The sequence below is a fragment of the Theobroma cacao genome, chromosome 1 (genome assembly GCF_000208745.1).
Source record: "Theobroma cacao cultivar B97-61/B2 chromosome 1, Criollo_cocoa_genome_V2, whole genome shotgun sequence".
NCBI classification, from domain to species: domain Eukaryota; kingdom Viridiplantae; phylum Streptophyta; class Magnoliopsida; order Malvales; family Malvaceae; genus Theobroma; species Theobroma cacao.
In genome coordinates, this window is record NC_030850.1 from 28,837,075 (window position 1) to 28,860,952 (window position 23,878).

Genomic DNA, 23,878 nt, shown 5'->3' on the forward strand with positions numbered 1-23,878 from the left:
GAATTTGTGATATTTTGGCGGCCATCCACTCTTTTCTATATCTGGGATTACAGGATGAAGCAATGCATCAATTGCCTTTGCCATCAAGTGCCCCTAAGGTGCAATTAACTAACCTACTACTCTTCATCTCATCTAATAAATACTCCGTTGAGCTTAATATGTGCACAACATCGACTCAACTGCTCTTTCATTTTTTTTTTGGGTTTTAGCAAGAAACTTCGGACTCTTAGAGGGTAAAAGCTCTTGGTGTGGTTATGTAGTAGTACTGGTAGAACATGTTTTTTAGGATAAACGAGGACTTAACAACTTTCCTTATGGAAAAACACAAACGTGATGAACCTTGCCATCAACGCCAATCCAGAATTAGGGAAGTCTGATACATTGAATGGTAAAAAATTTAGCCACCCAAATTTGCTTAAAATGGAATAGGGCTGGTTGGCACGTTATAAACCGGAATTGTCGTAAGCCCATTACAGTACCCAAAGAGAAAAAACAAAAAGAAAGAAAAGAAAAACCTCTCTCACCCCACTGTAATGGCTATTGCTCTGAAATCAACGGCCGACTTTCTCCACTTAAAGAAGCACAATCTCGCTTCACTATCTCGCCTTTCCTCCGGCAAGGCCTTTGTTTCAACCAAGAGATTCACTCCAATGGCTACTGTAACCACTGCTACAACTCTTGGCCTTGCTGACACTTTCTCTAAATTGAAAACACAAGGCAAAGTAAGCATTCTTTTACCCTTTTTCTCCTTTATGTGTGTTTTTTTTTTTTTTGGATACTCTAAATTGGGTAGAAGAAATAGATTGTAGTTTTATTATGAGAGAAATTTTCAAACTTTATATTCAAATGGGTGTTTTTGTATGTGATATATGCGGTTACATTAGTGGAATCGTAGGCTTATTAAGATAACACGCCTCGTTGATGCAATTGTTCTGATTTTTTGTTGCACTGTAATATTTTTATGGCTTGTATAAGTAAGGTAGCCAGAGAATAGAATCATTCGGTGATTTTTGGTTGACTTAACCATGTTAAGCTACGTTTTCCACTTTGACTCCTGTCAACTTTTGGATAGTGTGCTTGCAGAGCTCAAACAGTTTTCGTCAATTAGGATTATTTATGAACTTCCTTTGTCTTACTAGACTGGTTTGAGATTCTGGATGGAAGAGGTGGCTGCTTGATGATGTAAATTTTGTACTTGAAAGGATAAAACACCTTAGTTATTACCAATTATAAACTACTATCATGTTGAGAACGGATCTTTATTCACATCGGATGCCTTTTAGGAAGTTCTCTGGAATGGAACTACTATTCTTGTAAAATTTATTTAAAATCTTATGATAATGTCAACAACCTAGGCTTCACCAAGAGGTTTGGGGCCTAAGGTTATCTTTCTAGTGCTGTCTAACAAGCATGCCTCTTTCTGAAGGTTGCATTAATCCCATACATCACAGCTGGTGATCCTGATCTTTCAACAACAACTGAGGCACTTAAGGTGCTTGACTTATGTGGCGCAGACATAATTGAACTAGGTGTACCATATTCTGATCCTCTAGCTGATGGTCCTGTAATCCAGGTCTGTTAAACAGTGTGGTCTGTCTATTTATTGTTTATTTTCAAATCTCTCAGTGATGTTTTCTTTATGTTTAGGCTGCGGCTACGCGTTCTTTGGCAAGAGGAACCAACTTCAATGCTATTCTTTCAATGTTGAAGGAGGTAAGACTAGTGCCAAGTGCCATGGCATCTGTCTATCACCAAATGAAAAAATAGAAGGACCTCTTTTAAATGCATTTGTCACTCACATCTACCTTGTTAGGAAAACCAACAGTTATATTTGTTAGTTGTTAAAGCATGGAATTGTTGATGTCAATGCAACCATTGTTTTTCTCAGGGTAAGTGAGTATTGTAACTGTTTTCTTGCACAGAAGATTGCTTATTTATGTCTTCATCCCTGACTGGAACCAAAAAACATTTTGATTCATGAGTGATGTTGGTTATTGGTGCTTTGCTCATTTCACGTATGCTAATGATTTAGAACTTTGAGCTTGCTGCCCTTCAATGACAAGAACCTATTTAAGACCTTTGATCATCATTAAGATCCTTGATTTTTTTATTTTCTTTTGAATGAGGGAATTTGTTACATACATGCATCTAGGTGTAAGTAACTACAGAAACAAAAATTTTGCAATATAACTATTTGTGACTTCATTCACTGTTTACTTCCTAAATCAGGGGTCATATTCTAATTATGTACTCGTAATTTGTACAGGTGGTTCCAGAGTTATCTTGTCCAATTGCTTTATTTACGTATTACAACCCAATTCTCAAGCGTGGGGTTGAGAAGTTTTTGTCCACTGTAAAGGATGTAGGCATACATGGTAATCGACTTGTCATGCTTTACTTAATCTTGAATGTCTCTACCATTCTACTATTGTCCATTGCTTGAGTCAATCTACATATGTAAAGTACAGGTTTTTTTTAATTATGCTTTATTCTATGTGCCTTTAGGTGCAAAGACTCTCCCTGTCTCTCTTTCTCTTCTGTTTCTGTCTTTCTAATCCTATTTATATTTCAAACTCCACTTGGAGGTCTTTTACTTCTTATTCCTGGATATAAGTGTCATATTGCCACTGATCAACTATACAGGTACTTGTTATATACCTGGCAGTGCCTTTAGAATATTTGAAGGCCAGTTGTACTACAATTAGTAGAATATTTAGTAATATTGCTGGGATTATCCTTGACCCCTTAGTTTTATGTTTCTTGGTCACCTCATTGATAGTCAGCATCCTGTAAAGAGTCAAAAGTTTTTCTTGTTTTCTACATGCTATGATGAATGAAACAGCGCGTTGTACGTTAATTAGGTTGTTGACAAGTTCCCTTGCTCAATCTGCATACATATATATCCTTGCTAGCTATAGTTGATATGTCTAATGTGAGCGAAAATAAACCTGCAAATACCCATGTTTCTTTTTTAAATTGTTAGGCCTCAATAAGATAAAGAAAATCGAAATATGGTGTTGCTTGTGCTGGCTTTGTTTTAATTTCACAATTCTCTTATATAATCCAATATATGGGCCTTATATCTATCACTTAAAGTTTTTTTTTTTTGGAAATCCATAGATTGAATGTTTTTGAGTCTTACTTCCTTCAAGAATCCCAACATCTAAATAATGTTGTTACCTCAAAAATTCCCAAAATATTTTCAGGGCTTGTGGTTCCAGATGTTCCTTTGGAGGAGACTGAAATTTTGAGAAGAGAAGCTCTCAAAAACAAGATCGAATTGGTGCGTTCCTCTATAAGAATGTTTTTCCCCCTTTAACTTCTTTGCAATCTCAATTAGGTTTCACCACCATGTTATGCTTGGTCAAATACTTTAAATTAATGCAATAGTGTGGGTTCTGTAAAATCTTTTATTTGTTAGTTACTTATATGAGATATTTCATGAAATCATTTGCATAGTAACTTACAAACTCCTCATCAATCTCCAAAATAAACTTTCCTCACATTTTCAGAATAAACACTTCTAGTCTGGAAATGTAAGAAGCCTGGTGAAAATTAACAAAATCAGGGGAAAGATGAAACTGTTTTTGCTTTCTATGGTTCATATACGTAACTTTAAAGCCGGCGTTACTACCAATCATGGTGAATATTGCAGAATTGGATATCTGAAGGCAACGTTAGGAACCAATTAGCTATCAGATTTGAACTCATTTATTTTTCCAACCTTAACGTGTTGTTTTCTAACATTTAGATGTCACAAGCAATGCATTTCTTTTCTGCATAAGTGCATATAGTCAATATATTAAGGCTTCTCTGCTTCTGTGGTAAAGGTACTGCTTACAACACCGACTACACCAATAGACCGAATGAAAGCTATTGTCGAAGCATCAGAAGGATTCGTGTATCTTGTACGATCCTCTTCAAAGTTGATGACTCTTTTATCATGTTATTTTCTTTTATTACTATGTTTAACTCTAATGTTTTATCAGGTGTTTTATGTTAAATTTTATGACAAACTGAGATTGAATTCTGATAAGGTATAAACAACAATTCTGATTTCTCCTTATCTGCTGGAAATTTCAGGTGAGCTCAATTGGAGTTACTGGTGCCCGTGCATCTGTAAGTGATCGGGTTCAGACTCTTATTGGAGAAATTAAAGAGGTTTGTCGTGCGAACCAAATTTTCTATATCACCAAGTAGCTTGCCAGTCCAAGTGGTGTATATGTTTTTAATCATTCTGGACTAATCTTTGATATATAATTGAATTGAGCTGTTTCTTTTAAGAAACTTTTAAGGAGATCTGGTTCTTTCATATTTTTACATGATGATTTATTTCCATTGAATTTCTCAAGATTGCAATTACAAGTCAGTTCATCTCACATAAATTCTGAAGACATGAGGTATTTGTTGATCATTGTGTTTCATTTACTAAAATCCTCGGACATAATTGTAAAACATGTGTGAACCTTTAAGTCAAGGTAATTACAGATCGATGATTGGAGTACTTGCACCTGATGCTTTAACTTTGCTATGACAGGCAACAACCAAGCCTGTTGCAGTAGGGTTTGGCATATCAAAACCTGAGCATGTGAAGCAGGTTGGTCTTTAGAACATGCAACTTGATACTTGTATATCACCATGCTTCTGCCTCCATCTAGATATTTATTTCTTGCATTAATGTACCGTAACAGGTAGCAGGATGGGGAGCGGATGGTGTGATTGTTGGCAGTGCCATGGTCAAGCTGCTGGGTGAAGCAGAATCTCCCGAGGACGGATTGAAGGCGCTGGAAATTTTTACCAAATCTTTGAAATCTGCACTTGCTTGACTCTTTGAATGGGATTAAGTCAGACTCCCGACATTTTGTTCTCAATTATGGTTTTCAGTGGAAATAATGTTAAATCTTTGTTTTGAAAGTATAGATATTTAATTTATATAAATTATAATTGATGAATTAGGTCAATCCCAAAGGAAGCTACTTCACTTTTGGACAAGTTTAGTACTCATCTTCCATACGATTATCACCTGTCGACTACTGGTGCATTTGAATATTTAACTCATTTGATTGGTATATGAATCTCCCTTGCTCTAATTAAAAAAAAAAACACTTACCACCTGCAGATGAACCACACTTCACGCCGGGTTTCTTATTAACATAGGGTTATACTTGTATCCTATGATCCAAAATGTGCATAAGAATAAGGAAAAGGAAAGAATAGATAAGGTTCAACCATTCCTCTCTGCTAAACTACATTTCTCTACCTTGAAGGCAAATGGATACAAAATACAATAGCCAGGCTTTGCTGGCAAAAATCAAGGAGCTGGAGCTGACTTACAAACCCAATGCAAAAAAAATAATAAACATCTTCTATCATAAACCATTGAGAGTTAGATGCAACGCTTATCTTTCAACTGTCAAAAAGCTACATTCTAAATCATGGACAAATTACGAGGAAGAGTTTTTACACGGTAGCAACGATCTGCAGCATAATGCTTTGGTAAGAATTTTTTGCATGACAGACATGTACTGATAAAAAAGCATAATAATTCAATCAGTGTTAGCTTCAAATATGGATATGAATCATAGTCTGAAGCAGTAAATTGAAAAGCCATCCCATTGAATCTTGAGAAGGTGAAAGGCAATCTGAGGGAGAGACTACATGAGAGGAAACAACAGAAAAAAAACTACAATTTCTACAGAGAGTCTCCTTGTAAATGGTGAAAAAAAAGGAGTTTCCCCATAAAATAATTTATACAGGAGTGGTGCAGGCAACCGGTGGTATAATTCATTATCTTCTAGGAAAATTTTGACAAATAACAATGGTTTAGAATTTTGCCTAAGAAGGTCTCTTCCCTGGATACTCCCATTGCAATAACTAAATTCACAGCAACACACATTCATAAAATGAAATAAATGAACAGCAGTAGCAGTGAGCGGGAGCAAACACACTGGCAGCCCTTCCCCACTGAAGGCAGCCTAACATATTTGAACAGTAAAACAATCACGGCTGAGGCAGATTCGCAAGTTAAAATGCGTAAAGCAAAGCGTGTATCTATAATTGTTAAGTAATAAAAGTTATAATTGGCAAAGGACAAAAACTCTTTGAAAGAATTGCTTCTTTGAAAGGCAGTAGCAGCGAGAGTGAGCAAGCAGAGCTTTGCTCTTCCCTGCCAAAGCACTAATCAGCCTCAGGCAGATTTACAAGTATAACATAAAAGAAAGCTTAAGAATTCAACTAAAAAAGAGGATTAATATAACGAAATTATTAGAAAATAATAGAGGAGGAGGAATGAAAACCTCACTAAGCAAGCAGAGCTTTGCTCTTCCCCGCCAAAAGCACTGATCAGCCTCAGGCAGATTTACAAGTAGAACATAAAAGAAAGCTTAAGAATCCAACTAAAAAAGAGGATTAATATAACGAAATTATTAGAAAATAATAGAGGAGGAGGAATGAAAACCTCACTAAGCAAGTAGAGCTTTGATCTTCCCCGCCAAAAGCACTATCAGCCTCAGGCAGATTTACAAGTAGAACATAAAAGAAAGCTTAAGAATCCAACTAAAAAAGAGGATTAATATAACGAAATTATTAGAAAATAATAGAGGAGGAGGAATGAAAACCTCACTAAGCAAGCAGAGCTTTGCTCTTCCCCGCCAAAAGCACTGATCAGCCTCAGGCAGATTTACAAGTAGAACATAAAAGAAAGCTTAAGAATCCAACTAAAAAAGAGGATTAATATAACGAAATTATTAGAAAATAATAGAGGAGGAGGAATGAAAACCTCACTAAGCAAGCAGAGCTTTGATCTTCCCCGCCAAAAGCACTATCAGCCTCAGGCAGATTTACAAGTAGAACATAAAAGAAAGCTTAAGAATCCAACTAACAAAGAGGATTAATATAACGAAATTATTAGAAAATAATAGAGGAGGAGGAATGAAAACCTCACTAAGCAAGCAGAGCTTTGCTCTTCCCCGCCAAAAGCACTGATCAACCTCAGGCAGATTTACAAGTAGAACATAAAAGAAAGCTTAAGAATCCAACTAAAAAAGAGGATTAATATAACGAAATTATTAGAAAATAACAAAGGAGGAGGAATGAAAACCTCACTAATCCAAAGCTATGAAACTTTAACCAACAACTAAAAGAAAAGAAAACTATGTATTCAAAAGAGATACACGTACTACCTTTTAAAACTAACACTACAAGAAAAAGACCATTCTAGTCGCTCAAATCAAGACTAAAGTTCAATCCAAGTTGTAGAAGCATAATAAAAACATGATCTGAATCGAGCAAACAGTAATGATTGCCAAAAAGCAAAATGAAAATGTAGATAAAAAGCTCTTCTTACACCTTCTCTTCCCTCTCTCGATTCCACTGTTCAATCCTGGCTCTCCGCTCCTCGCTCCCTTCTCTAGCAGGAGGTGCGGGACTTCTGCTTCGCCTAGGACTCCCAAGCTTTCTCCTACTACCGCTGTCCCTATCGTGCCTATCAGGTCTTCGCCCATTTCTATCGCGATAATCACCACGGTCCCGGTCCCGGTCCCGGTCCCTAAACTCCTTATCACGCCTGTGGCGTGGACTGGCGCTCCTGCTCCTGCTCCGACTCCCTCTGAACTTGCGGTACCTCCCAAACAGCTTCCTTCTTAGCTCCCTCCCAATTACCTTGACATGCATAAAATTACAGTAACCCCCGCGGTTACAGTTATTCTCCTCGAATTGCCGACAAGTGGCCTCGCGAAAATCAGTGACTGGGGAGAAATCCGCGATGATAGGCCGACCGGAGTAGAACCTTCCTTGAAGTGCCTGGAGGGCGGCTGCAGCCTGGTCCTCCTCCCTGAACTGAACATACACGTTTCCAATCATGTGGTCAGCAAGGTTGTCACAGACGTTGAGGCTCTCGATCTCACCGAACTTGCTGAGCTCCTCGAAGATGTCCTCGTAGAAGTCCTCGAAGTGCTCCTGGATCTTGTGGGGGTCGATAGGCTGGCCCTGGGCGTCCACTCCGGGGGTGATCATGTCCGGGCGCTGGTACATGTTCGACAGCAGGAGAGTTGGTGAGATCGTCGGCCGGTTGTGAAGCCGTGAGCACCTGTCCCCGTGCCGGCACGCTCCAATCTTGAAATAGAAGGGACAATTCACGCGGTCCTTCTCGGTCCCGAAGATTGAGGCCAAGTGCTCCGCCATTGTCGCTGTTTACCTCTTTATTTGCTTACTGTTCCGGTGAAATTAGGAACAACTACGAGTGCAGTGGATTTGTAAAATAAAAAGGAGTATTTTTAATTAAATTCCCTAATCTAAATGAAGGAGAAAGCAACGAAAAAGAGGTCTGATTTGGAAGGGCTATTGTAGGGTTGGGGTTCTCGAAACCCTAAATTTGGACTTGGAATAGAGGAAATGGAAGGAAGGGATTAGGGACTGAGGACAGGGGATTGGGTTTTTCGTTTGCCTTTGGGCCTTGGGGATAGGGGAGGGTTCTGGACTTCTCGCTGATTTTCAATTTTTTTTTTATTTTTTTTATTTTCGGCAGGTGCCACGAAACCTTGGGGAAGACTGAGAGTTGTGGGGAGATGCTACATATTTACCAAGCAGTAGTAGTAGTAGTACCTATGCCCTCAGCCTGCTTAGCAGCCTTGGTCAGCTCCTTCACCTTTTGCTGTCATGTTGTACGAGTTTAACAAATCAAAATCCAGTTGTTGGGTCAAGGTTGGGTTATCCATCACTTGCAGGCAGCGTCCGACGCCTAGGGATCCCTATCCCCAAATGAGTCCACAATGGGCTTTTGGGCTTTGACAGAAAGGAGTGCCATTGTCCTGCTAATTCATGTACTAAATCTGGAAATGTTTGCAAAACCCCCACTCAATCCCTTCCTTCCTTCGTCTACATCTTCCACTAGAAGAAGATGACTCCTAATTTCACGCTTTGAAAATCAAACAACAAATTTTCAGGTTGGCTAGGCTTATCAGATAGTCTCGCCATCCCAACATATAATTTTTTTTCCTTTTAATAATTGAAAATTTTCATTCATCCAAAGCAGGTACGATAGCCTGCTACAGGCCTGTAACAGCACTACAAGTTCCCGTGCTTAAACTAAAACAACGAGTTACAACTACTTAATAGGCAACTACATCCACTTAGCTTGGCTTCTCCATTCCACATGAATAAAACTTTTCTTTCGACCAATCTTCCAACCTCCAACCCCCACCCGGCCACTCTCCAATCTCCCGTGCCCTATTTATTTACAAAAACAAAGAGAAAGACATTTCAACCAAACTATATCATTACGTTAACAAGTAGGCTCCCAACAACTGTTGCATGATGGACGCCTCCCAACTCCAAAAGTTTCTTCAAACATCGTTTATTCAATTCAAAAAGCCATCAAAGCATATCTCCAAATAAAAGTTGCACATTGTAACTTATAGAAACTAGGAAGAGAACCATTAGCAACTCTCTGAAAAGAATAATGGAAGTCATGATGTACAATTAATGGAGGAAATAAAATAAATGATAAGATAGTGACGTCTCAAGTGTGTATCTGCATTTAACGCCTCCCAGATGCCACCGATTCTGCAGAGAAGAGGTATTTAACTCGTGAAAGAACAGAATCATGTGCAGGGTCGTAAGGATGATCCTTGGATGGAATCTCCAAAATTGCAGGAACAGGCTTGTTGTAGCTATCCACCAAAAACCTTATCATATTTGCGACCTAAATTAAAAGGATGGAGGGCCACAGCTTAATTTAGCATACTAAACTTGAGTTGAGAATGCAGTTCAAACAGAAATTCTATACTTGTGTCTGGATTGGTATCATTATAGATAAAAATACGAAAGTTAGAGATTCAGAAAACAAGATCTTGGTTACTCAAGTACCTAATAGCCAACGCCAAAATAGGACAGAGCCATCAAAGCAAAAGGGAAATTCATCAAAATTGCGTTACCATCATGCAAGATGAGACAACCCATACTGCCATTTTTGACACTGGAGTTCAAGATACTCTCAATGCACTGAAATAAATAATAGGTTTGCAGAAAACTTTAGTAGTGATTTTCTGTTCATTCCTAAACTGTATCAATTTGATTGGTTTCTGATTGAGTAACAAATGATCAAAAAACAACATTTCCACATAGAACAACATAATAGGGCAAGTATGGAGTAGACTCATTGTTGTCACCAAGAAGTTTAGGTGCTCACCAAATTTCAGAGAGGTATTTTATCAAATGGCAGATTTTGTATTTGATCAAATCTCATCATCAGTATTACTGGTATTTGGTTGTTATTGATCATGTCATTTAAAGCAAAGCCATGAAAGGTTAGCACATATAATGACTCAAATAAAGCACTTTATTAAAGAATCTAGTACGCGTGTCTTAGAGCTGAAGGCAATTTATGTTCACACTTCAAAGATAAGTGGCCAACAGTGACTTCTAAAGAGCAGTATGAGTGTGACTTGATGATGATGGCAGCAAGAGATGTTACATGATCTGTACTTGTTAGAATTTCATAGCTCTCCTCAGCCACACATTTTTAACTTTTCTGTGCATAACACAGCTTAGCTTAACAAACAGATAGATATTTGCAAAAAAACTGATATAGTATGACAGAGTATGTAGCAAACAACTTACATATTGGCTAATCAGCACAACAGCAATATCCTCCCTTGCTGTGAACTCTTTAAATGCATCTTCAATTTGTTTAACAGTGGTTTCTAAAAGGCAAAAACAAAAGGCATTCTATGAGTGAAGGATTAAGATGCTAATGATATTCACTTTGATAGTGAAAATAACTATATGATGTGATTTATTAGGAAAAGAAAAATAAAAAAAGAGGGCTAAACTGGAGTAAATTTATAATGTGATATTTATTCCAATCTCAAATAGTTAGAGGATTATGCTTTATCTTTTCTTTTCTACTTTCCCTCCCCTTTCTCTTGACAAATGGGTACTTCATTTCCCTAGTTGACACAGAAACGATAAAAATGATGTAATATGTAAAACAGGGAAATCTTCCTTTCGAGAGACAGTCCATTGTTGTACTTCCCTATGAATTATCAATTTTATCATGCTGATTAATAATTATTTCAACAGGAAAAGGAGCGAAGACATGTGTTTCTCACTCCAATAAGAAAATTTAAAACCAAAACCCTAAAAGTCCAGATGGCAAAATGACTTGAAATCAGAAGTTGTAAGAACATTATTTAACTATTATCATATGTAATAACAAACATGTAACAAAACATTTAGTTACATTGATCCAAAATAAGTAGCAAAAGGCATACTTTTAGTTTAAACATTCCTAAACAGCATGTTTCCCATATTGAGTAACTTGATTGTGTTCTTCCACTCTTTCATTTGGCAGCACATAAACCATTGTCAAGCTGAACATAAGTTGCTAATTCAGATAACCTAAGGTGATTTAACGATAAATAACTGGTGAGCCTCAGCATTCAATGAGCGGATACTGGATCGAAAAGCAACTGTAAAATGTTGACAAGAGTTTGATATAGACCATACTTGAAAAGCAAGCTTATCAAATAGCAGTAATAAAACACAGAAAGTTCAAGAGCATACTTGAGTCCACAATAAGATAATTTGTCTTTCTCCGCAAGTCAACATTACCCACTCCAGCAAGCAGAAATCCAACCACCGTGTCCTAGCCCAACAAATTATAAATCAGACAGGTCAAATCAAATGCATTGCAAATTGCAAGTAACGACATTAATTGCCATATTAACAACATGTGCAGCATTTTCTACCCATCAAATCATGCCTTAAACACCCTCTTATTCTTGCAATGGTCTATTAACAAAATGAGAAAACATGGTAATGACTAAATAAATAGGTTTTGGGGGAACTCAGAAAGCTGTCTGGCGATGAATAAACTTTTCCTGCAACACATACCACAATCATTCAGAAAAACACAAAACTCGATGCAAGTGTACCGTTTAATGATCATTCATCATACAGCTAAATCTGAATGATATCCACCTTTCAGGCTCATCAAAAGCAACATAAAACTGAGTTTTCCATCGGCTAACACGGCATTAGGAAGTCCAAGCAACACGCATCAAACTTATAACAGTACTTTCTACCAGTTCACTCTATAGATGCTTTAGTTAGTTATATTTAGCAAATTCATTCCTTTCAAAAAGGAAAATTACACCTAAATTATATAAACTTCTTACGTCTGATTGACATAAAATTCAGGCGATGTAGAGCTAATTCAAGAAGAACGACCGGGAAATCTATAGGGAAAAATGCACTAAAATTAAATAAAAAGGCCAAAAAGAGCGGAGATCTGTATACTGATTTACGCGGCTCCATAGTTATACTCACCTCGTCGGCAATCATTGCAATAAGAGCTGAGTTGCTGGTGGGTATCTGAGCTCTGCTCGCCATCGGTAAATTTTTTTAAACTACAACATCACAATAACCGAAAGCATCGCTTAAGGGCGCGTAATGATGGCTTACAATTTACGCTCCTGTTTTAGATTTTGAATCAATATGAGACAAATAAATCTACCTTTCTGTGATGGATTGCCTGCTCCCACTTTCGGCGTTCGATTTGATCGATCTACGGGCATTTGCAGAGGTTGATCGTGGACCAGAAACTAGCAGATGATACTGACACGTTGAATCGAAACGCTCCGATTTTTAGCAGAAATACATTTACATTACAATCAAAACGGCGACGTTTCTTCTCAACTCGAAATCTTCCCAATCTTTGTGTGCCAATTACCGCTTAGTCTTATTTTTTACTTTTAATCATAATTTTATATAGATTTAATAATTTTTAAAATAAACACTTTATTTTAAAAAATATTTTTTATTAAACACATAAATTTAACCATTTAACTATTATTCCATCGTTAATATTTTCGTTTGTTTAATAATATATTAATATTAAAAAAATAATTTTACCTTTCATCAATTTTAAAAATTATTATATTATTTAAATTATAATTTTTTATTTTTTATTTTTTCTTATTAATAAAAACTTCCCCAAGTCCTCCTTGAGAGCATCATTCGCGTGTTCTCCAGGGAGCACAGATGGGTGCTCCCTTAGGGAGCATCGTTTATGTACTCCCCAAAGAGCACAGAGAGTGCTCCATAGGGAGCTGTGGAGCACCGATCTTGGTGGATTTAGTGCTCCTTGAGAAATCCGGTTAGATCTAAGCTAGATCTGGTGACGGTGTAGCCTGTTGGATAGAAAACATCGTCGGTTAATCTAAAAAGGTTAAAAAAAAGAGAGGATATTTTGAATATTTTAATTTAAATATTAACGTTATATAACTGTTTAAGGTGAAATATTCATTTTATAAATTAATAAATTCGTATGTAATTATGATTAAAAGTTAAAAATGATAGAATATTTTATCTTAAAATATATGTTTGACCCGGCCAATTAATGGCCAGTGGGATATCTATTCCTTGTCGGTTAATGGCCTCCTCAAACAGTAGTTTTACTCGTAAGTTAATAACACAACAAAATTGATCAAGTCTTGTAAATCAAATCAATGGGTGCTAAATAATGAAATGATACTTGTTTTTAATAATTAATAAAGTGTTTGATTTAGCTCAACTAAGATCATAGAGTTGGTTCTCAGAGAATTTACAATCGAGTAGATAGAAATTAAACTTTAAATTGCCAATTAATTTTTTCTAATTGAAGAAAGAGGATTTGAAAACTGTCAATTAATTTAGTTAAAAACATTTGTTAAATGCTCATGTCTAAAATACAAGAATAAATATTACTTTTATGGTGAATAGAAAGTTTGTGTTGATCTTATCATTGTACTTTAGTGTTTAGAAATAAGAGTTGTAATCTTAATACACATTTATTTTTTATCTTTTCCTTTCTTTTCTACATATTAGAATATGTTTTGCATCACTGAATAATTTATATAGATACCGAATCAAGAAATATATTGTTCTTCATTATATCCTAATTAGTTTTTGTTAATCTATTTTTAGGAAAATTTAGTGAGTATATTATGTTAATAATGTCTGTGTGAAAATTTAAATTCTTCTCTAAATTATTATTAAAAAAATAATGTAGTGCTTACTTGAAAATTTATTTGATAATGTTCAACACTCCTTCCCCTTCCAAACATACATACATATATATATATATAGAGAGAGAGAGAGAGAGAGAGAGAGAGATAGAGTTGTAATGATTGTTTGATAAGTTTTAGTTTTAATATAGTAGCGATCCAAGATTTTATATGAGGGGTGATTAAAAAGCAACCAAGTTCATATATCGAGTTAATGATTTGATTTAGAGAAAAAAATTAATCATTTTTGAAAAAAATTAAATTATAACATAAAATTTCATTAATAATTTAAATATATGTTTTAAACCTTAAAAAAAGTAAAATAAAAAAATCCATGTCAATGGTGTTGGCAATCTTTTTCTCAAGTAATTCTAGAAAAAAAAAAGGAAAACAAGTTTTAAACCCCCCCCCCAAAAAAAAAAGCAAAGGAAAAGAAAAATAATTTTAAAATTTGGATTAGAAGGAATTAAACCCAAGTCCTATAAAATTTAGCTAAAAATACTTACCATTATTCCAAATCAATATATTTTATTTGTTTAGGGATGACAAAGCTATACATTTGCTATTTTACACACATAAAAACAAAACAAAAAGTTAAAAAATGAGAGGTGGTAGTCGTCACCTCGCCACTGTTTTAATGCATAAGTTATTAGAGTTGGAAAAGAAAAAAAAGTACATATATAAAAAATGAATAATCTAAAGTTTGATCATCAAACTAATTTATCAATTTTAAGTTTACTAATCAATAGTAAATTTACACATTTAAAACAATTAAACATTTAGTATATAAAACATTATCGAAATATAATTGTCTAAAGGTCTGTTTGGTAATCGAAAAATGATTTGTTAAAGGAAAATTTTTTCTGTATGAAATGTTTTACAGGAAAATTTAATATTTTCTGTTATTTGGATAAACTGTCGAAAATATTTTATATTATTTAGATCATTTTATGAAAAATATTTTTCCATCATGGTGGAGTTATTTAGGTATTAAAAGAACAAAATAAGACTTGATTATAAAACAATATTGATATTTGATTTTCACTAATTTGGGATTAAGAATGAAAGTGAAAATAGACAAAATCAATAATGATATCTCCCAAAGCATTTAACCACATATTTGTAATGAAAATAAACTCTAATTTTTTAAAAAAATTTCATCTTATCACTTTTTTATCATAACTATAAAAATATAAATATTCATCAATTGTGTAAGATATACAAAACTTATACTTATAAATATGTATTAATTAAATGACAATTATTGAAATATTTTTTATTGTAATTATTAGTAAGATTTAAACCTATTATAAATGTGTATTCATCAAATGATGATCATTGAAATATTTTTTATTATAATTATTAATAAGATTTATTCCATTTAATAAATAAAAAATTTAATTGTATTGAATGGTTTCATTGAAAAAATATTTTTTTAATTTTAATTGTGTTGTATAATTTAAATATTAATATTTTAAATTAATTTTTTAAATTTAAATATTAATAATATTTTAATATTTTAAGTTAAATATTAATATTTATTAAACTTATACTCATAAATTTAATATAAAAATATTTTTGTTGTTTTTTGAAAAATGTCTTATACCTTTCAAGGACGTAAGATATTTTTCATAGTTAAACCTGTTGACTCGTAAAATGTTTTACATTTGAAATTAAATTTTCGTTTTTCAAACAAGTATAAGTCCTAAAAATATTTTTCAAAAATATTTTACTGCAAAACAAACAAACCCTAATACTGGTATATTTTGCAGTAGTATTCACACTTACATGTTTAGATAAATATCAGATGAAATATGTGAAAGACATAATACTTGAATTTTTTTTAAACTATTAAAGAAAATTCAAATAAGCATTTTTTTTAATTTTGTTCAATTAAATATTTTTATTTTTATTTTGAGTCCAATAAACCCTTAAAACTAACGATTCACTCTAACTATCATCAGTTAGAACATCACTTGTTATTTTTATGTCACATGTTGTTGAGGTGACATGTTAATATGTTATAACGAATGATGATAAGACATGCTTACGTGGAATAATGATATAGTCACATGGCATTCTCACCGTTTATATTAACAGCACATGAGTATAAAATGACAAATGATATTTTGACTATGATAGTTAATTGTTAATTATAAAAACTTATTTGACTTAAATAAAAGTACAAAAAATTTATTGAACACAATAAAATAATAAAAAACTTATTTAAATGTTCTTAAATTAGTTCAAAAACTTTTCAAAACATTTTTGTCTAATATAAAATAATAAACATTATGATATTTTACTTTTAATTTCATACCAACTCAAAGAAAAACAAAAAACTAATGTAGAATTATCCAATCATATCCAATTTCCTATCACACTCTATCCTGTAAAAGAAAATAAAATAAAATCCTTTCCTAAATCAACTACCTATTAAAAACAAAAATCATTACACCCCTAATCCAATTCAATGCATCCTTATTATCTCCAAATCTTAAAACTAAAAGTATTTACCATCCAAAATGTATCAAATCTAACATAGCAATTTGGTTCACTGAAAAAAAACATTTAAAGTGAGACATTACAAACTCACTCTATTTCAATTTTGTTTTTTTAATTTTTTTGTCAAATGAACTACTTATTTGCATTATGCAAATAAATGTCATTACTATGTTTATGTTTTATTAATTTAACATTTTAAAATTTAATCGTTAATTTTAATGTAATCAACTAATCTAGCTAAAGTTGTTAATCTTTAATAATTGAAGAATTTTAATTCTTTGAGCCTTCATATGTTTTTCGTTTATTTTTACGTTAAGAAATTAATGAATTTATTCATATTAGTTGTAATAAATGTTCCATATCAATTAAATAAACATAAACTTTCATATATTATATTATAGGGTGCTAAATATTTTTTTTTGTTTTTATTTGTTTCTGTTTGTGTTTTGTTTATGTGTTTAAATTAGTGCATTGCTTACAGCTGCTAGGATTGATGAAAATGTTTTTACTTTAATATAACGTGTAATTCAATTGTTTTTACAATTAAGTTAGCACATAAGATATAGTTTGTACAACATTTGCTGCTTATTGTATTTCTCAATTTTATTAATCTTTTTTATTATTTTAATTTAAGAATGAGTATTATTCTACTTGGCATGGCTATATTTTTCTTTATATTTTTTTTACAATTAATATTTTTGCGTGTGAAGATACCTTCAAGAAAAATACTTGTTGCATATTATCAAGTACGTTAATTTTTTATTGGTGAATGATGTTATTTGTATTTTTTTTTTGTGTTCAACAAGTATGGTGTTTTTTTTTCAATTATTAAGTTTATGTAATTTTGAATTTTGGTACATTTACTATGCTTGCATTTTATACTTACATATTTTTTGTTTACATTTTATGCTTTTTTATTAATATTCTTTTTGGTTTGATATTGTGTTTACTATTGCTTTTATTTTGTTATCAATACTTATTGCTTCGTATGTAATTTACTTATGATAAATAATTTTATATTGTGTTAAAAATTTATTCTGTCTTTTATGTTTTTCTTATAGAAATAGATGAAAAAAATGATGCAAGACAAAATATAGTAAGGAGAATGCAAATATTGGAAGTTAGGAGTCTTCCTCAACATAACGAGTCTACGAAATACTCCCCAATTGCATCAATTCATGAAAAAAGACAACCAAAGTATACAAATGACAATCTGGGTGAGGAACAATGGAGCAACACCCTGCAAGACAATTGGTCACAATCAAACACAAACTTTCAACCGTAAGTGTCTTCGTAAAATTGGGGGCACGTAACAGTTTTTTCTACTGTTAGTGTTGAAGGTGAATTGCAAACAATTATGGTCGAACCTGTTGGTACACTTTATTGTTTCTAGAAAAAGAAAATCCAATGTTATGGATTTTCTTTCAACAGGTTCTAGCAATAACTTACAAGACAATACAGACATTAATGGTAAAATATGATAATATAGTTATTATTGCATATCTATTTTACAAACTATTTTCAACTCAATTGCATAAAAAAATAACATAAAATACTCCCACTTCCTAAATTATAATCGAAATTTCAAACAGATCTATTAATTTTCGAAATAAACATTCCGTTGCAAGAGTGCAGATATTGTTAATAAAAATTATAAAAAAATTAAAATATCTTTTTTTTCTTAATTAATTTAAAAAATTATTATTATATTTAAAAAAATAAAAAAATAGAGAGCACCCCAGCTCTTCAAAAACAGGGAATACCGTGCTCTTTTTGGAGAGTTTTTTTTTAAATTAATAAAAAATTAATAAAATTATATAATAATAATTTTAAAAATTAATCAAAAATAAAATTATCTTTTTATTCTTATCATGTCATCAAATTGATAAAAATATTAAGGATTGACTAATAATTAGACTTACGTGTTTAACAAAATTATTTTTTAAAATAAAATATTTATTTTAAAAATTAATTAATTTTTATATAATTTCAATCAAAATTTTAAAAAATAAAAATATTTTATCCAAAAAATTATTACTATCTCGAATGCATCCACGTGCAACACGTTAATGTTAATTTACAAGAGAGTAAAAAAATCTGTAAATTAGGTATATAATATAAAATATAAAAAATATACTTACCTTGAGATGTTGGGAAATAAGAGGTGACGTGTCAGCCTTACAGCAAAATCCTTGGCATGGGACCCAGTCTGTTGTTTTTCCAGTGACAGCTCGAGAATCCAATTGATCACACTTTTGCGTCACAATCTGAGTCATACAGCCTTGCTCACTTGACCCCAATACGTACAATTGTTCATTGGTCCCGCCCCCTTCCTCTCTTTTTTTGGCCTTAGCCCGCAGATCGGGCCACACCTACCTTCACAAATCACGTGCTCCAAAATCCAGCAGCTGTCGCCCTCACTACCCACTAATATACTAACACGTGTATATAAGACCCGGAAGTTATCCACGCGGCGCTCTGTTATTGGATTGTTTTATAGACAACAAAGTAGTAGATATTTTCTGTTTGTTCCCGCATAAAACAGGAAGAGACGGAGAAAGAGGCCAATTGCAAATTGCGGACAGAGAAAGAAAAAGATTACACTGAAAACGATGAATACTGTGTTCTCAGTTGACGATTTCTCCGACCCCTTCTGGGCGACTCCGGCGTTGGAGGCTGCGGCGGGGATGAGCCGAAGCCAATCTGAGTGGGCTTTGCAGAAGTTTCTTGAAGAATTTTCTGGCGCAGGCGGGGCGACTCCAGGGTCGCGTGCGGGCGAGAATGTGATTGGTCCGTGCTTGGCGGCGCCTCAGCCGTCCGTTTCGAAAGCTGAAGAAGGTGATGGTGATAGTGACGTGGTGGAGATCAAAAGGTCTAACAATCAGAATCATCATCCTCCACCGTCGGATCCAACACCGACGGTCCCGATTGATTCGGATGAGTACCGCGAGATCCTCAAGAACAAGCTCGATCAAGCCTGCGCTGCTGTTGCTCTCTCTCGTGTATTCCTCTCTCTCTAAATTGGATATCTTATCATTACTATAATATCAGTAATAATACTTTTTTCTTCAAAAAATGCTGAATTTTATCTGCAAACAATAATTCAGGCGTCGGCTGTGAAGGCAGAAGATTCGTCTGCCCAAGCTGAGGATCGGGCTCTTCAATCGGGATCCCAAGTTCAAGGTAAGCTTTTGCTTAGCATGCCTTCTATTTGAGTTTTTCATGAATCCGAGTCTTTAGATTTTTTTATCTCTAATGCAATGGATGTAACTTTTTTAACGGAGGAAGGAACCTCTACTTTTTTTATTCTTATTTGTTGACTCTGTTTGACCACATTTAAATGCAATTCCTTTGGAGCTTTTTCTCTATTAGTAAGATATGCATACGATTTTTGCAACTGTGCAAATGAATTTTAGGGATTTTTCATCTGTTTTAATTTTCATTGCTGATACTCTGTTTCTTTTACTTTGCCAAATTGTATGGAGCTGCTTTTGAGTCAGCTCAGAGGGGTACTTTTACTCCTGATTAGGAGTTAGATTGGCAGCAAGTTAATTCTTGGTAGTAATTAGTGTTTCTGATGTAAGATTGTTATGGTTTGTGCAAAAAAGTGTCCGTTATCTTGTTAGTGGTGCTGACAAAATTGTATTTTGGAACTGATGAAGGCGGCTGACTAATTTTTTTAGGGTTAGACTGCAGATGGGGATGGCCACTATGGTTATATATTGGTTGATTAGCATTTAGCATAGTGTTGTTTATAAGCTTGTGTCATTGTAATAGGTGGCTGCAACCATTAAACTTTGACCTTAGCTTGAGTTTAACTTTCTATATGTCAGTTGGTTCCCTTTATTTACTGAAAAAGTCTATATGTGTTGAGCCAAATGTAGTTCATCAAGTCTGATTGTGTCAGAATGAATGACATGAATATTTCTGTAGTTTGGGTCCTTCTAAGTTAACTTCAACAATGATTGTTTGGCTGCTTGATGAACTGTAGGAGAACATTGTTTGTAATTTAGTTTTGCTGGAGTCATCCTGCATATATCATGCATGATTATGCCTAATGATAGTAATAGTCCAGGTTTTCACAGAGTGCAATGTCATTCCATCTCCTATTTATGCTTGTGCTGAAAGAGTGAAGAAAAGGAAAATGAGAAAAAAGATGGAAGGATGCAGAAAAACAGAATTAATTTGCTTTACTAGCTTTGATAAATTTTGTTACTTTTCTATAAACTTTATGTAGGCATCAAACAAGACAAGTAATTTCTTCACTTCTCCATTATCCTTCCGGCTTCCTTTTCCTCGAATTCTAAGGTCTAAACTGTTAATACTATTGCTAAAGAACTTTAGAACTCTTAATGCATTATTTGGTTTCCTCTTCGTATAAGTATTTTACATATAATATCTTGCTGATTTTTCGTTTTAATAAAAATTCTACCATTTTAGGTTCCTCAAAGGCTCAGGGACAGGGTGAACCTGATGATGCACCTTGTGGAACACAGGCTGTGTTAACTACACAGAGAAAATCAGGGGTACAAGCGAGGCAAACCACAAGTGGGTCATCAAGAGAAGATTCAGATGATGATGAACTTGAAGGAGATACTGAAACCACCGAGAACATGGATCCGGCTGATGCAAAACGTGCAAGGAGGTAATCAGTGATTTTTAGTTTTGTCTGGTACTCTTGATTGGTTTTAGAGGTTTGAAATGCTATTTGTTCTTTTCTTTATTCTCTTTCGCTTAACATGTTTGCTTTCCCTTTTTTTTTTTTCTCTCTTTTTCTTTGTCCTAAATAAAAAGAGTCTTCTCTTTATAAGTAATAGCTATGAGAACTACTAATTTGTCCTAATGTAACAACTTTGTCCTTATATAAAAAGAGTCTTCTCTTTGTAAGTAATAGCTATAAGAACTACTAATTTGTTGCCTTGAAAAGAACCAAATATTTGTTTTGTGAAGAGAACTTGAGCTAATGACTCTGTACACTTAATCAAACAAAATACTATTACCTTTGTCAAAAATTAATCCCAGTTCTTGCCTCTGGGATCCATGTTCTTCAAGGAATATGGATTTCGTTTCCTTTTGTGTGTGTGTTTGTGTGTTTTAAAGAATATCAATTTATTTGTTTGTCCTAAGCAATAATCACCTGTCGCGCTACCATGTGTGAATTAATAAATTCTTACATAGTTCAAGTTTTAATTTGCTGATGCAATCACAAAATTGCCTCGACTAATTGGTACATTGGTGATGGCTCAGAATGCGGTCAAATCGAGAATCAGCAAGACGCTCTAGAAGAAGAAAGCAAGCACATATGAATGATCTTGAAGCGCAGGTTTTGCCGCATCATTTCCCTCTTCCCCTTGATGTTTTTATGCATTCTGTTTTATTGTCTTTTTTGATCCTGTAAGTGATGTTTTCTAGGTTGGTCAACTAAGAGTTGAACATTCCACATTACTTAAGCGACTAACTGACATGAATCACAAGTATGATGAAGCTGCTGTTGACAATAGAATTCTTAAGGCTGATATCGAGACATTAAGAGCAAAGGTAAACCATCAAAGTTGTCTAATTTTGCATTTTCTTGTCATGGTCCAGTTATTCTGCAGTCAGTTGATATATCGGTCCTCCTGAAAGTTGAAAACTTACTTCCAAATAAATGACAGGAGAATATGTTATTGTGACACCTCGAAGTTTGTGAAGATTAGTCTGTTTCAAATTTTGAAACGCTATGGGAAATTCATTTTCCTTCTCCATCTAGGACTAAAGGATTTAATCCTAAACGTGCTTGCAGAATATATTAGCTGCAATTCTCTCAGGGGAAGGGAGATTAATTTGGTTATTGGCGATTTATATGTGCTCCTTTCAGGAATCTGCTGGACATGTCCAGTACTGACACACTGTCACTTCTATGGTGTGTTCAACTGTTCATATACTTGTAATATGTCATGCTTTCCAATGTCTTTCTAAATTTCTAAATTTCCAGTGTCCAGTATATTTCATTGAAGTTACCTTGTTGGACATCAGATGCCAACGTCAGTGTTTGCATTGTTGCCAGCTGTGAAACACAATCATGCATCTTTATGCCTGAAACTGTTATTTAACTCTTTTCATTGTTGCTATAAGTCACTATTGATTATGCTATTGCTGCTGCAACTTAATTCTGGGTTGTAAGGTTGATTTTTCTATATGAAAATTTCAGGTGAAAATGGCTGAAGAAACAGTTAAGCGGGTGACAGGGATCAACCCTGTCCTTCTATCTAGGCCCAATGTACCTAGTGTAGGAATGCCTTTTGTTAGCAGCCCATTGGAAGCATCTACAGCTGCTCCTGTTCCATTGCAGCCAAACACTAACCAGTTTTTTCAACAACCAGTTCCAAGCATTGCGGCTCCCATGCATCATCAGGGAGTGGACAACAGTTTCCGGGGCAACACCCCGGTTCCTCCTATTGTGAATCCACAAACTGAGGTAGGAGTGAATAATGTCAATGAAACATCTGCTTTGCAGCATACACCCAGCTTGGAGCGCGTGCAAGATCAGATAGCGCACAGTGGCATGCAAAAGCAGATTGGCCCTGGTGTCAGTCCATGCGGAAGCATGCCTGGCTGGGAGCCTGGACTAGCCCATGCGGCTGCCAAGAACTGGGAGCCTGGACTAGCCCATGCGGCTGCCAAGAACAAGAAGCAAAGTTGAATTTTAGAGCCTCTCCTCTTGTTTCCGGAGTTGGTTTTGGAGAAGGTTAGCTGGTGGTACTACTATTGGTTAAATCTATTCATGGGTATTGATTCTCACTGCATTCTTGTGTTTAAGATCTTCATCAACGTTGACCATCATATCTGTGATCATAACATGGCCGTACTTGTCAGTTCCTTGGGTAAACTTATTTGGTAAATAAATCTGTATGAAATTCCTTTTAGGAGTTAAATCTGCCGTTATTAGCCTTTCAAGGTGGATCATGGAGAGTGAATACTTGTTTTCTGACGAGTTGTCTTGCGCATTGAGATAATTGCATGCAATCGACAATGAATATATTTTCAAGGTATAATGTTACATAACCTATAACCCCGACCATGAAAGAATATTGTTCAGCATCAGTCTCATTCGAGATCACAAATGCAGCGAACCCAACGGGAAATGAATGTTTCAATTCAATTATTGAATAAATTACTTACACAACATCCATGGGCGCTGCCATTTACCAAATAATTCCATCCATTGCGTATTGACGTCCTTTTAAGAGGTTGATAAACAGTTATTTTCTTCCATCAGAATAACCATGATTGAGCCATGTCATTACGAGCTCAATCTGGCAGGTTGGGAGCCATTTTCAGAACCATGC

At 34.3% G+C, this 23,878-nt stretch overlaps 4 protein-coding genes across 6 annotated transcripts; 2 read left to right on the forward strand and 2 right to left on the reverse strand.

Annotated features, from left to right (window-relative positions):
• LOC18613241 (tryptophan synthase alpha chain) lies at positions 1–4,992 on the forward strand. 3 transcript variants are annotated; one of them, XR_001928914.1, is made up of 10 exons: positions 1–722; positions 1,427–1,573; positions 1,648–1,713; positions 2,267–2,375; positions 3,207–3,283; positions 3,831–3,908; positions 4,084–4,161; positions 4,353–4,400; positions 4,538–4,597; positions 4,692–4,992. XR_001928914.1 is itself a non-coding variant. In XM_007050368.2 (9 exons), the coding sequence occupies exons 1-9, from the start codon at positions 534–536 to the stop codon at positions 4,824–4,826; spliced, it is 939 nt and encodes a 312-aa protein (XP_007050430.2). In that variant the 5' UTR covers positions 1–533; the 3' UTR covers positions 4,827–4,961. The 3 variants fall into 3 exon arrangements, 2 of the variants coding, with proteins under 2 accessions (XP_007050430.2, XP_017980894.1); XM_007050368.2 differs by lacking the exon at positions 4,353–4,400 and having other exon boundaries at positions 4,692–4,961; XM_018125405.1 differs by lacking the exons at positions 4,538–4,597; positions 4,692–4,992 and adding an exon at positions 4,474–4,523.
• Positions 6,391–8,566, reverse strand: LOC18613242 (splicing factor U2af small subunit B). Its single transcript, XM_018125408.1, has one exon. It carries the CDS (start codon positions 8,179–8,181, stop codon positions 7,342–7,344), a length of 840 nt encoding a protein of 279 aa, XP_017980897.1. The 5' UTR covers positions 8,182–8,566; the 3' UTR covers positions 6,391–7,341.
• Positions 9,255–12,638, reverse strand: LOC18613243 (V-type proton ATPase subunit F). Its single transcript, XM_007050372.2, has 5 exons — positions 12,515–12,638; positions 12,328–12,407; positions 11,563–11,644; positions 10,618–10,700; positions 9,255–9,700 (listed from the first exon to the last, which is right to left on the reverse strand). Exons 2-5 carry the CDS (start codon positions 12,388–12,390, stop codon positions 9,536–9,538), a joined length of 393 nt encoding a protein of 130 aa, XP_007050434.1. The 5' UTR covers positions 12,391–12,407; positions 12,515–12,638; the 3' UTR covers positions 9,255–9,535.
• LOC18613244 (light-inducible protein CPRF2) lies at positions 19,111–23,523 on the forward strand. The gene is made up of 6 exons (XM_007050373.2): positions 19,111–19,552; positions 19,658–19,733; positions 20,991–21,195; positions 21,798–21,873; positions 21,963–22,088; positions 22,741–23,523. Exons 1-6 carry the CDS (start codon positions 19,163–19,165, stop codon positions 23,230–23,232), a joined length of 1,365 nt encoding a protein of 454 aa, XP_007050435.1. The 5' UTR covers positions 19,111–19,162; the 3' UTR covers positions 23,233–23,523.

Coding starts and splice junctions, on each gene's coding strand:
- LOC18613241 (XM_007050368.2), top strand. CDS start 534: ATGGCTATTGCTCTGAAATCAACGGCCGACTTTCTCCACTTAAAGAAG. Junction 723..1,426: donor AATTGAAAACACAAGGCAAA/GTAAGCATTCTT, acceptor CTCTTTCTGAAG/GTTGCATTAATCCCATACAT. Junction 3,909..4,083: donor CAGAAGGATTCGTGTATCTT/GTACGATCCTCT, acceptor TGGAAATTTCAG/GTGAGCTCAATTGGAGTTAC.
- LOC18613242 (XM_018125408.1), bottom strand. CDS start 8,181: ATGGCGGAGCACTTGGCCTCAATCTTCGGGACCGAGAAGGACCGCGTG.
- LOC18613243 (XM_007050372.2), bottom strand. CDS start 12,390: ATGGCGAGCAGAGCTCAGATACCCACCAGCAACTCAGCTCTTATTGCA. Junction 11,645..12,327: donor TTGCAATGATTGCCGACGAG/GTGAGTATAACT, acceptor TTGTTGGGCTAG/GACACGGTGGTTGGATTTCT. Junction 10,701..11,562: donor TTATCTTATTGTGGACTCAA/GTATGCTCTTGA, acceptor TTTGCCTTTTAG/AAACCACTGTTAAACAAATT.
- LOC18613244 (XM_007050373.2), top strand. CDS start 19,163: ATGAATACTGTGTTCTCAGTTGACGATTTCTCCGACCCCTTCTGGGCG. Junction 19,734..20,990: donor ATCGGGATCCCAAGTTCAAG/GTAAGCTTTTGC, acceptor CTACCATTTTAG/GTTCCTCAAAGGCTCAGGGA. Junction 21,874..21,962: donor TGAATGATCTTGAAGCGCAG/GTTTTGCCGCAT, acceptor GATGTTTTCTAG/GTTGGTCAACTAAGAGTTGA.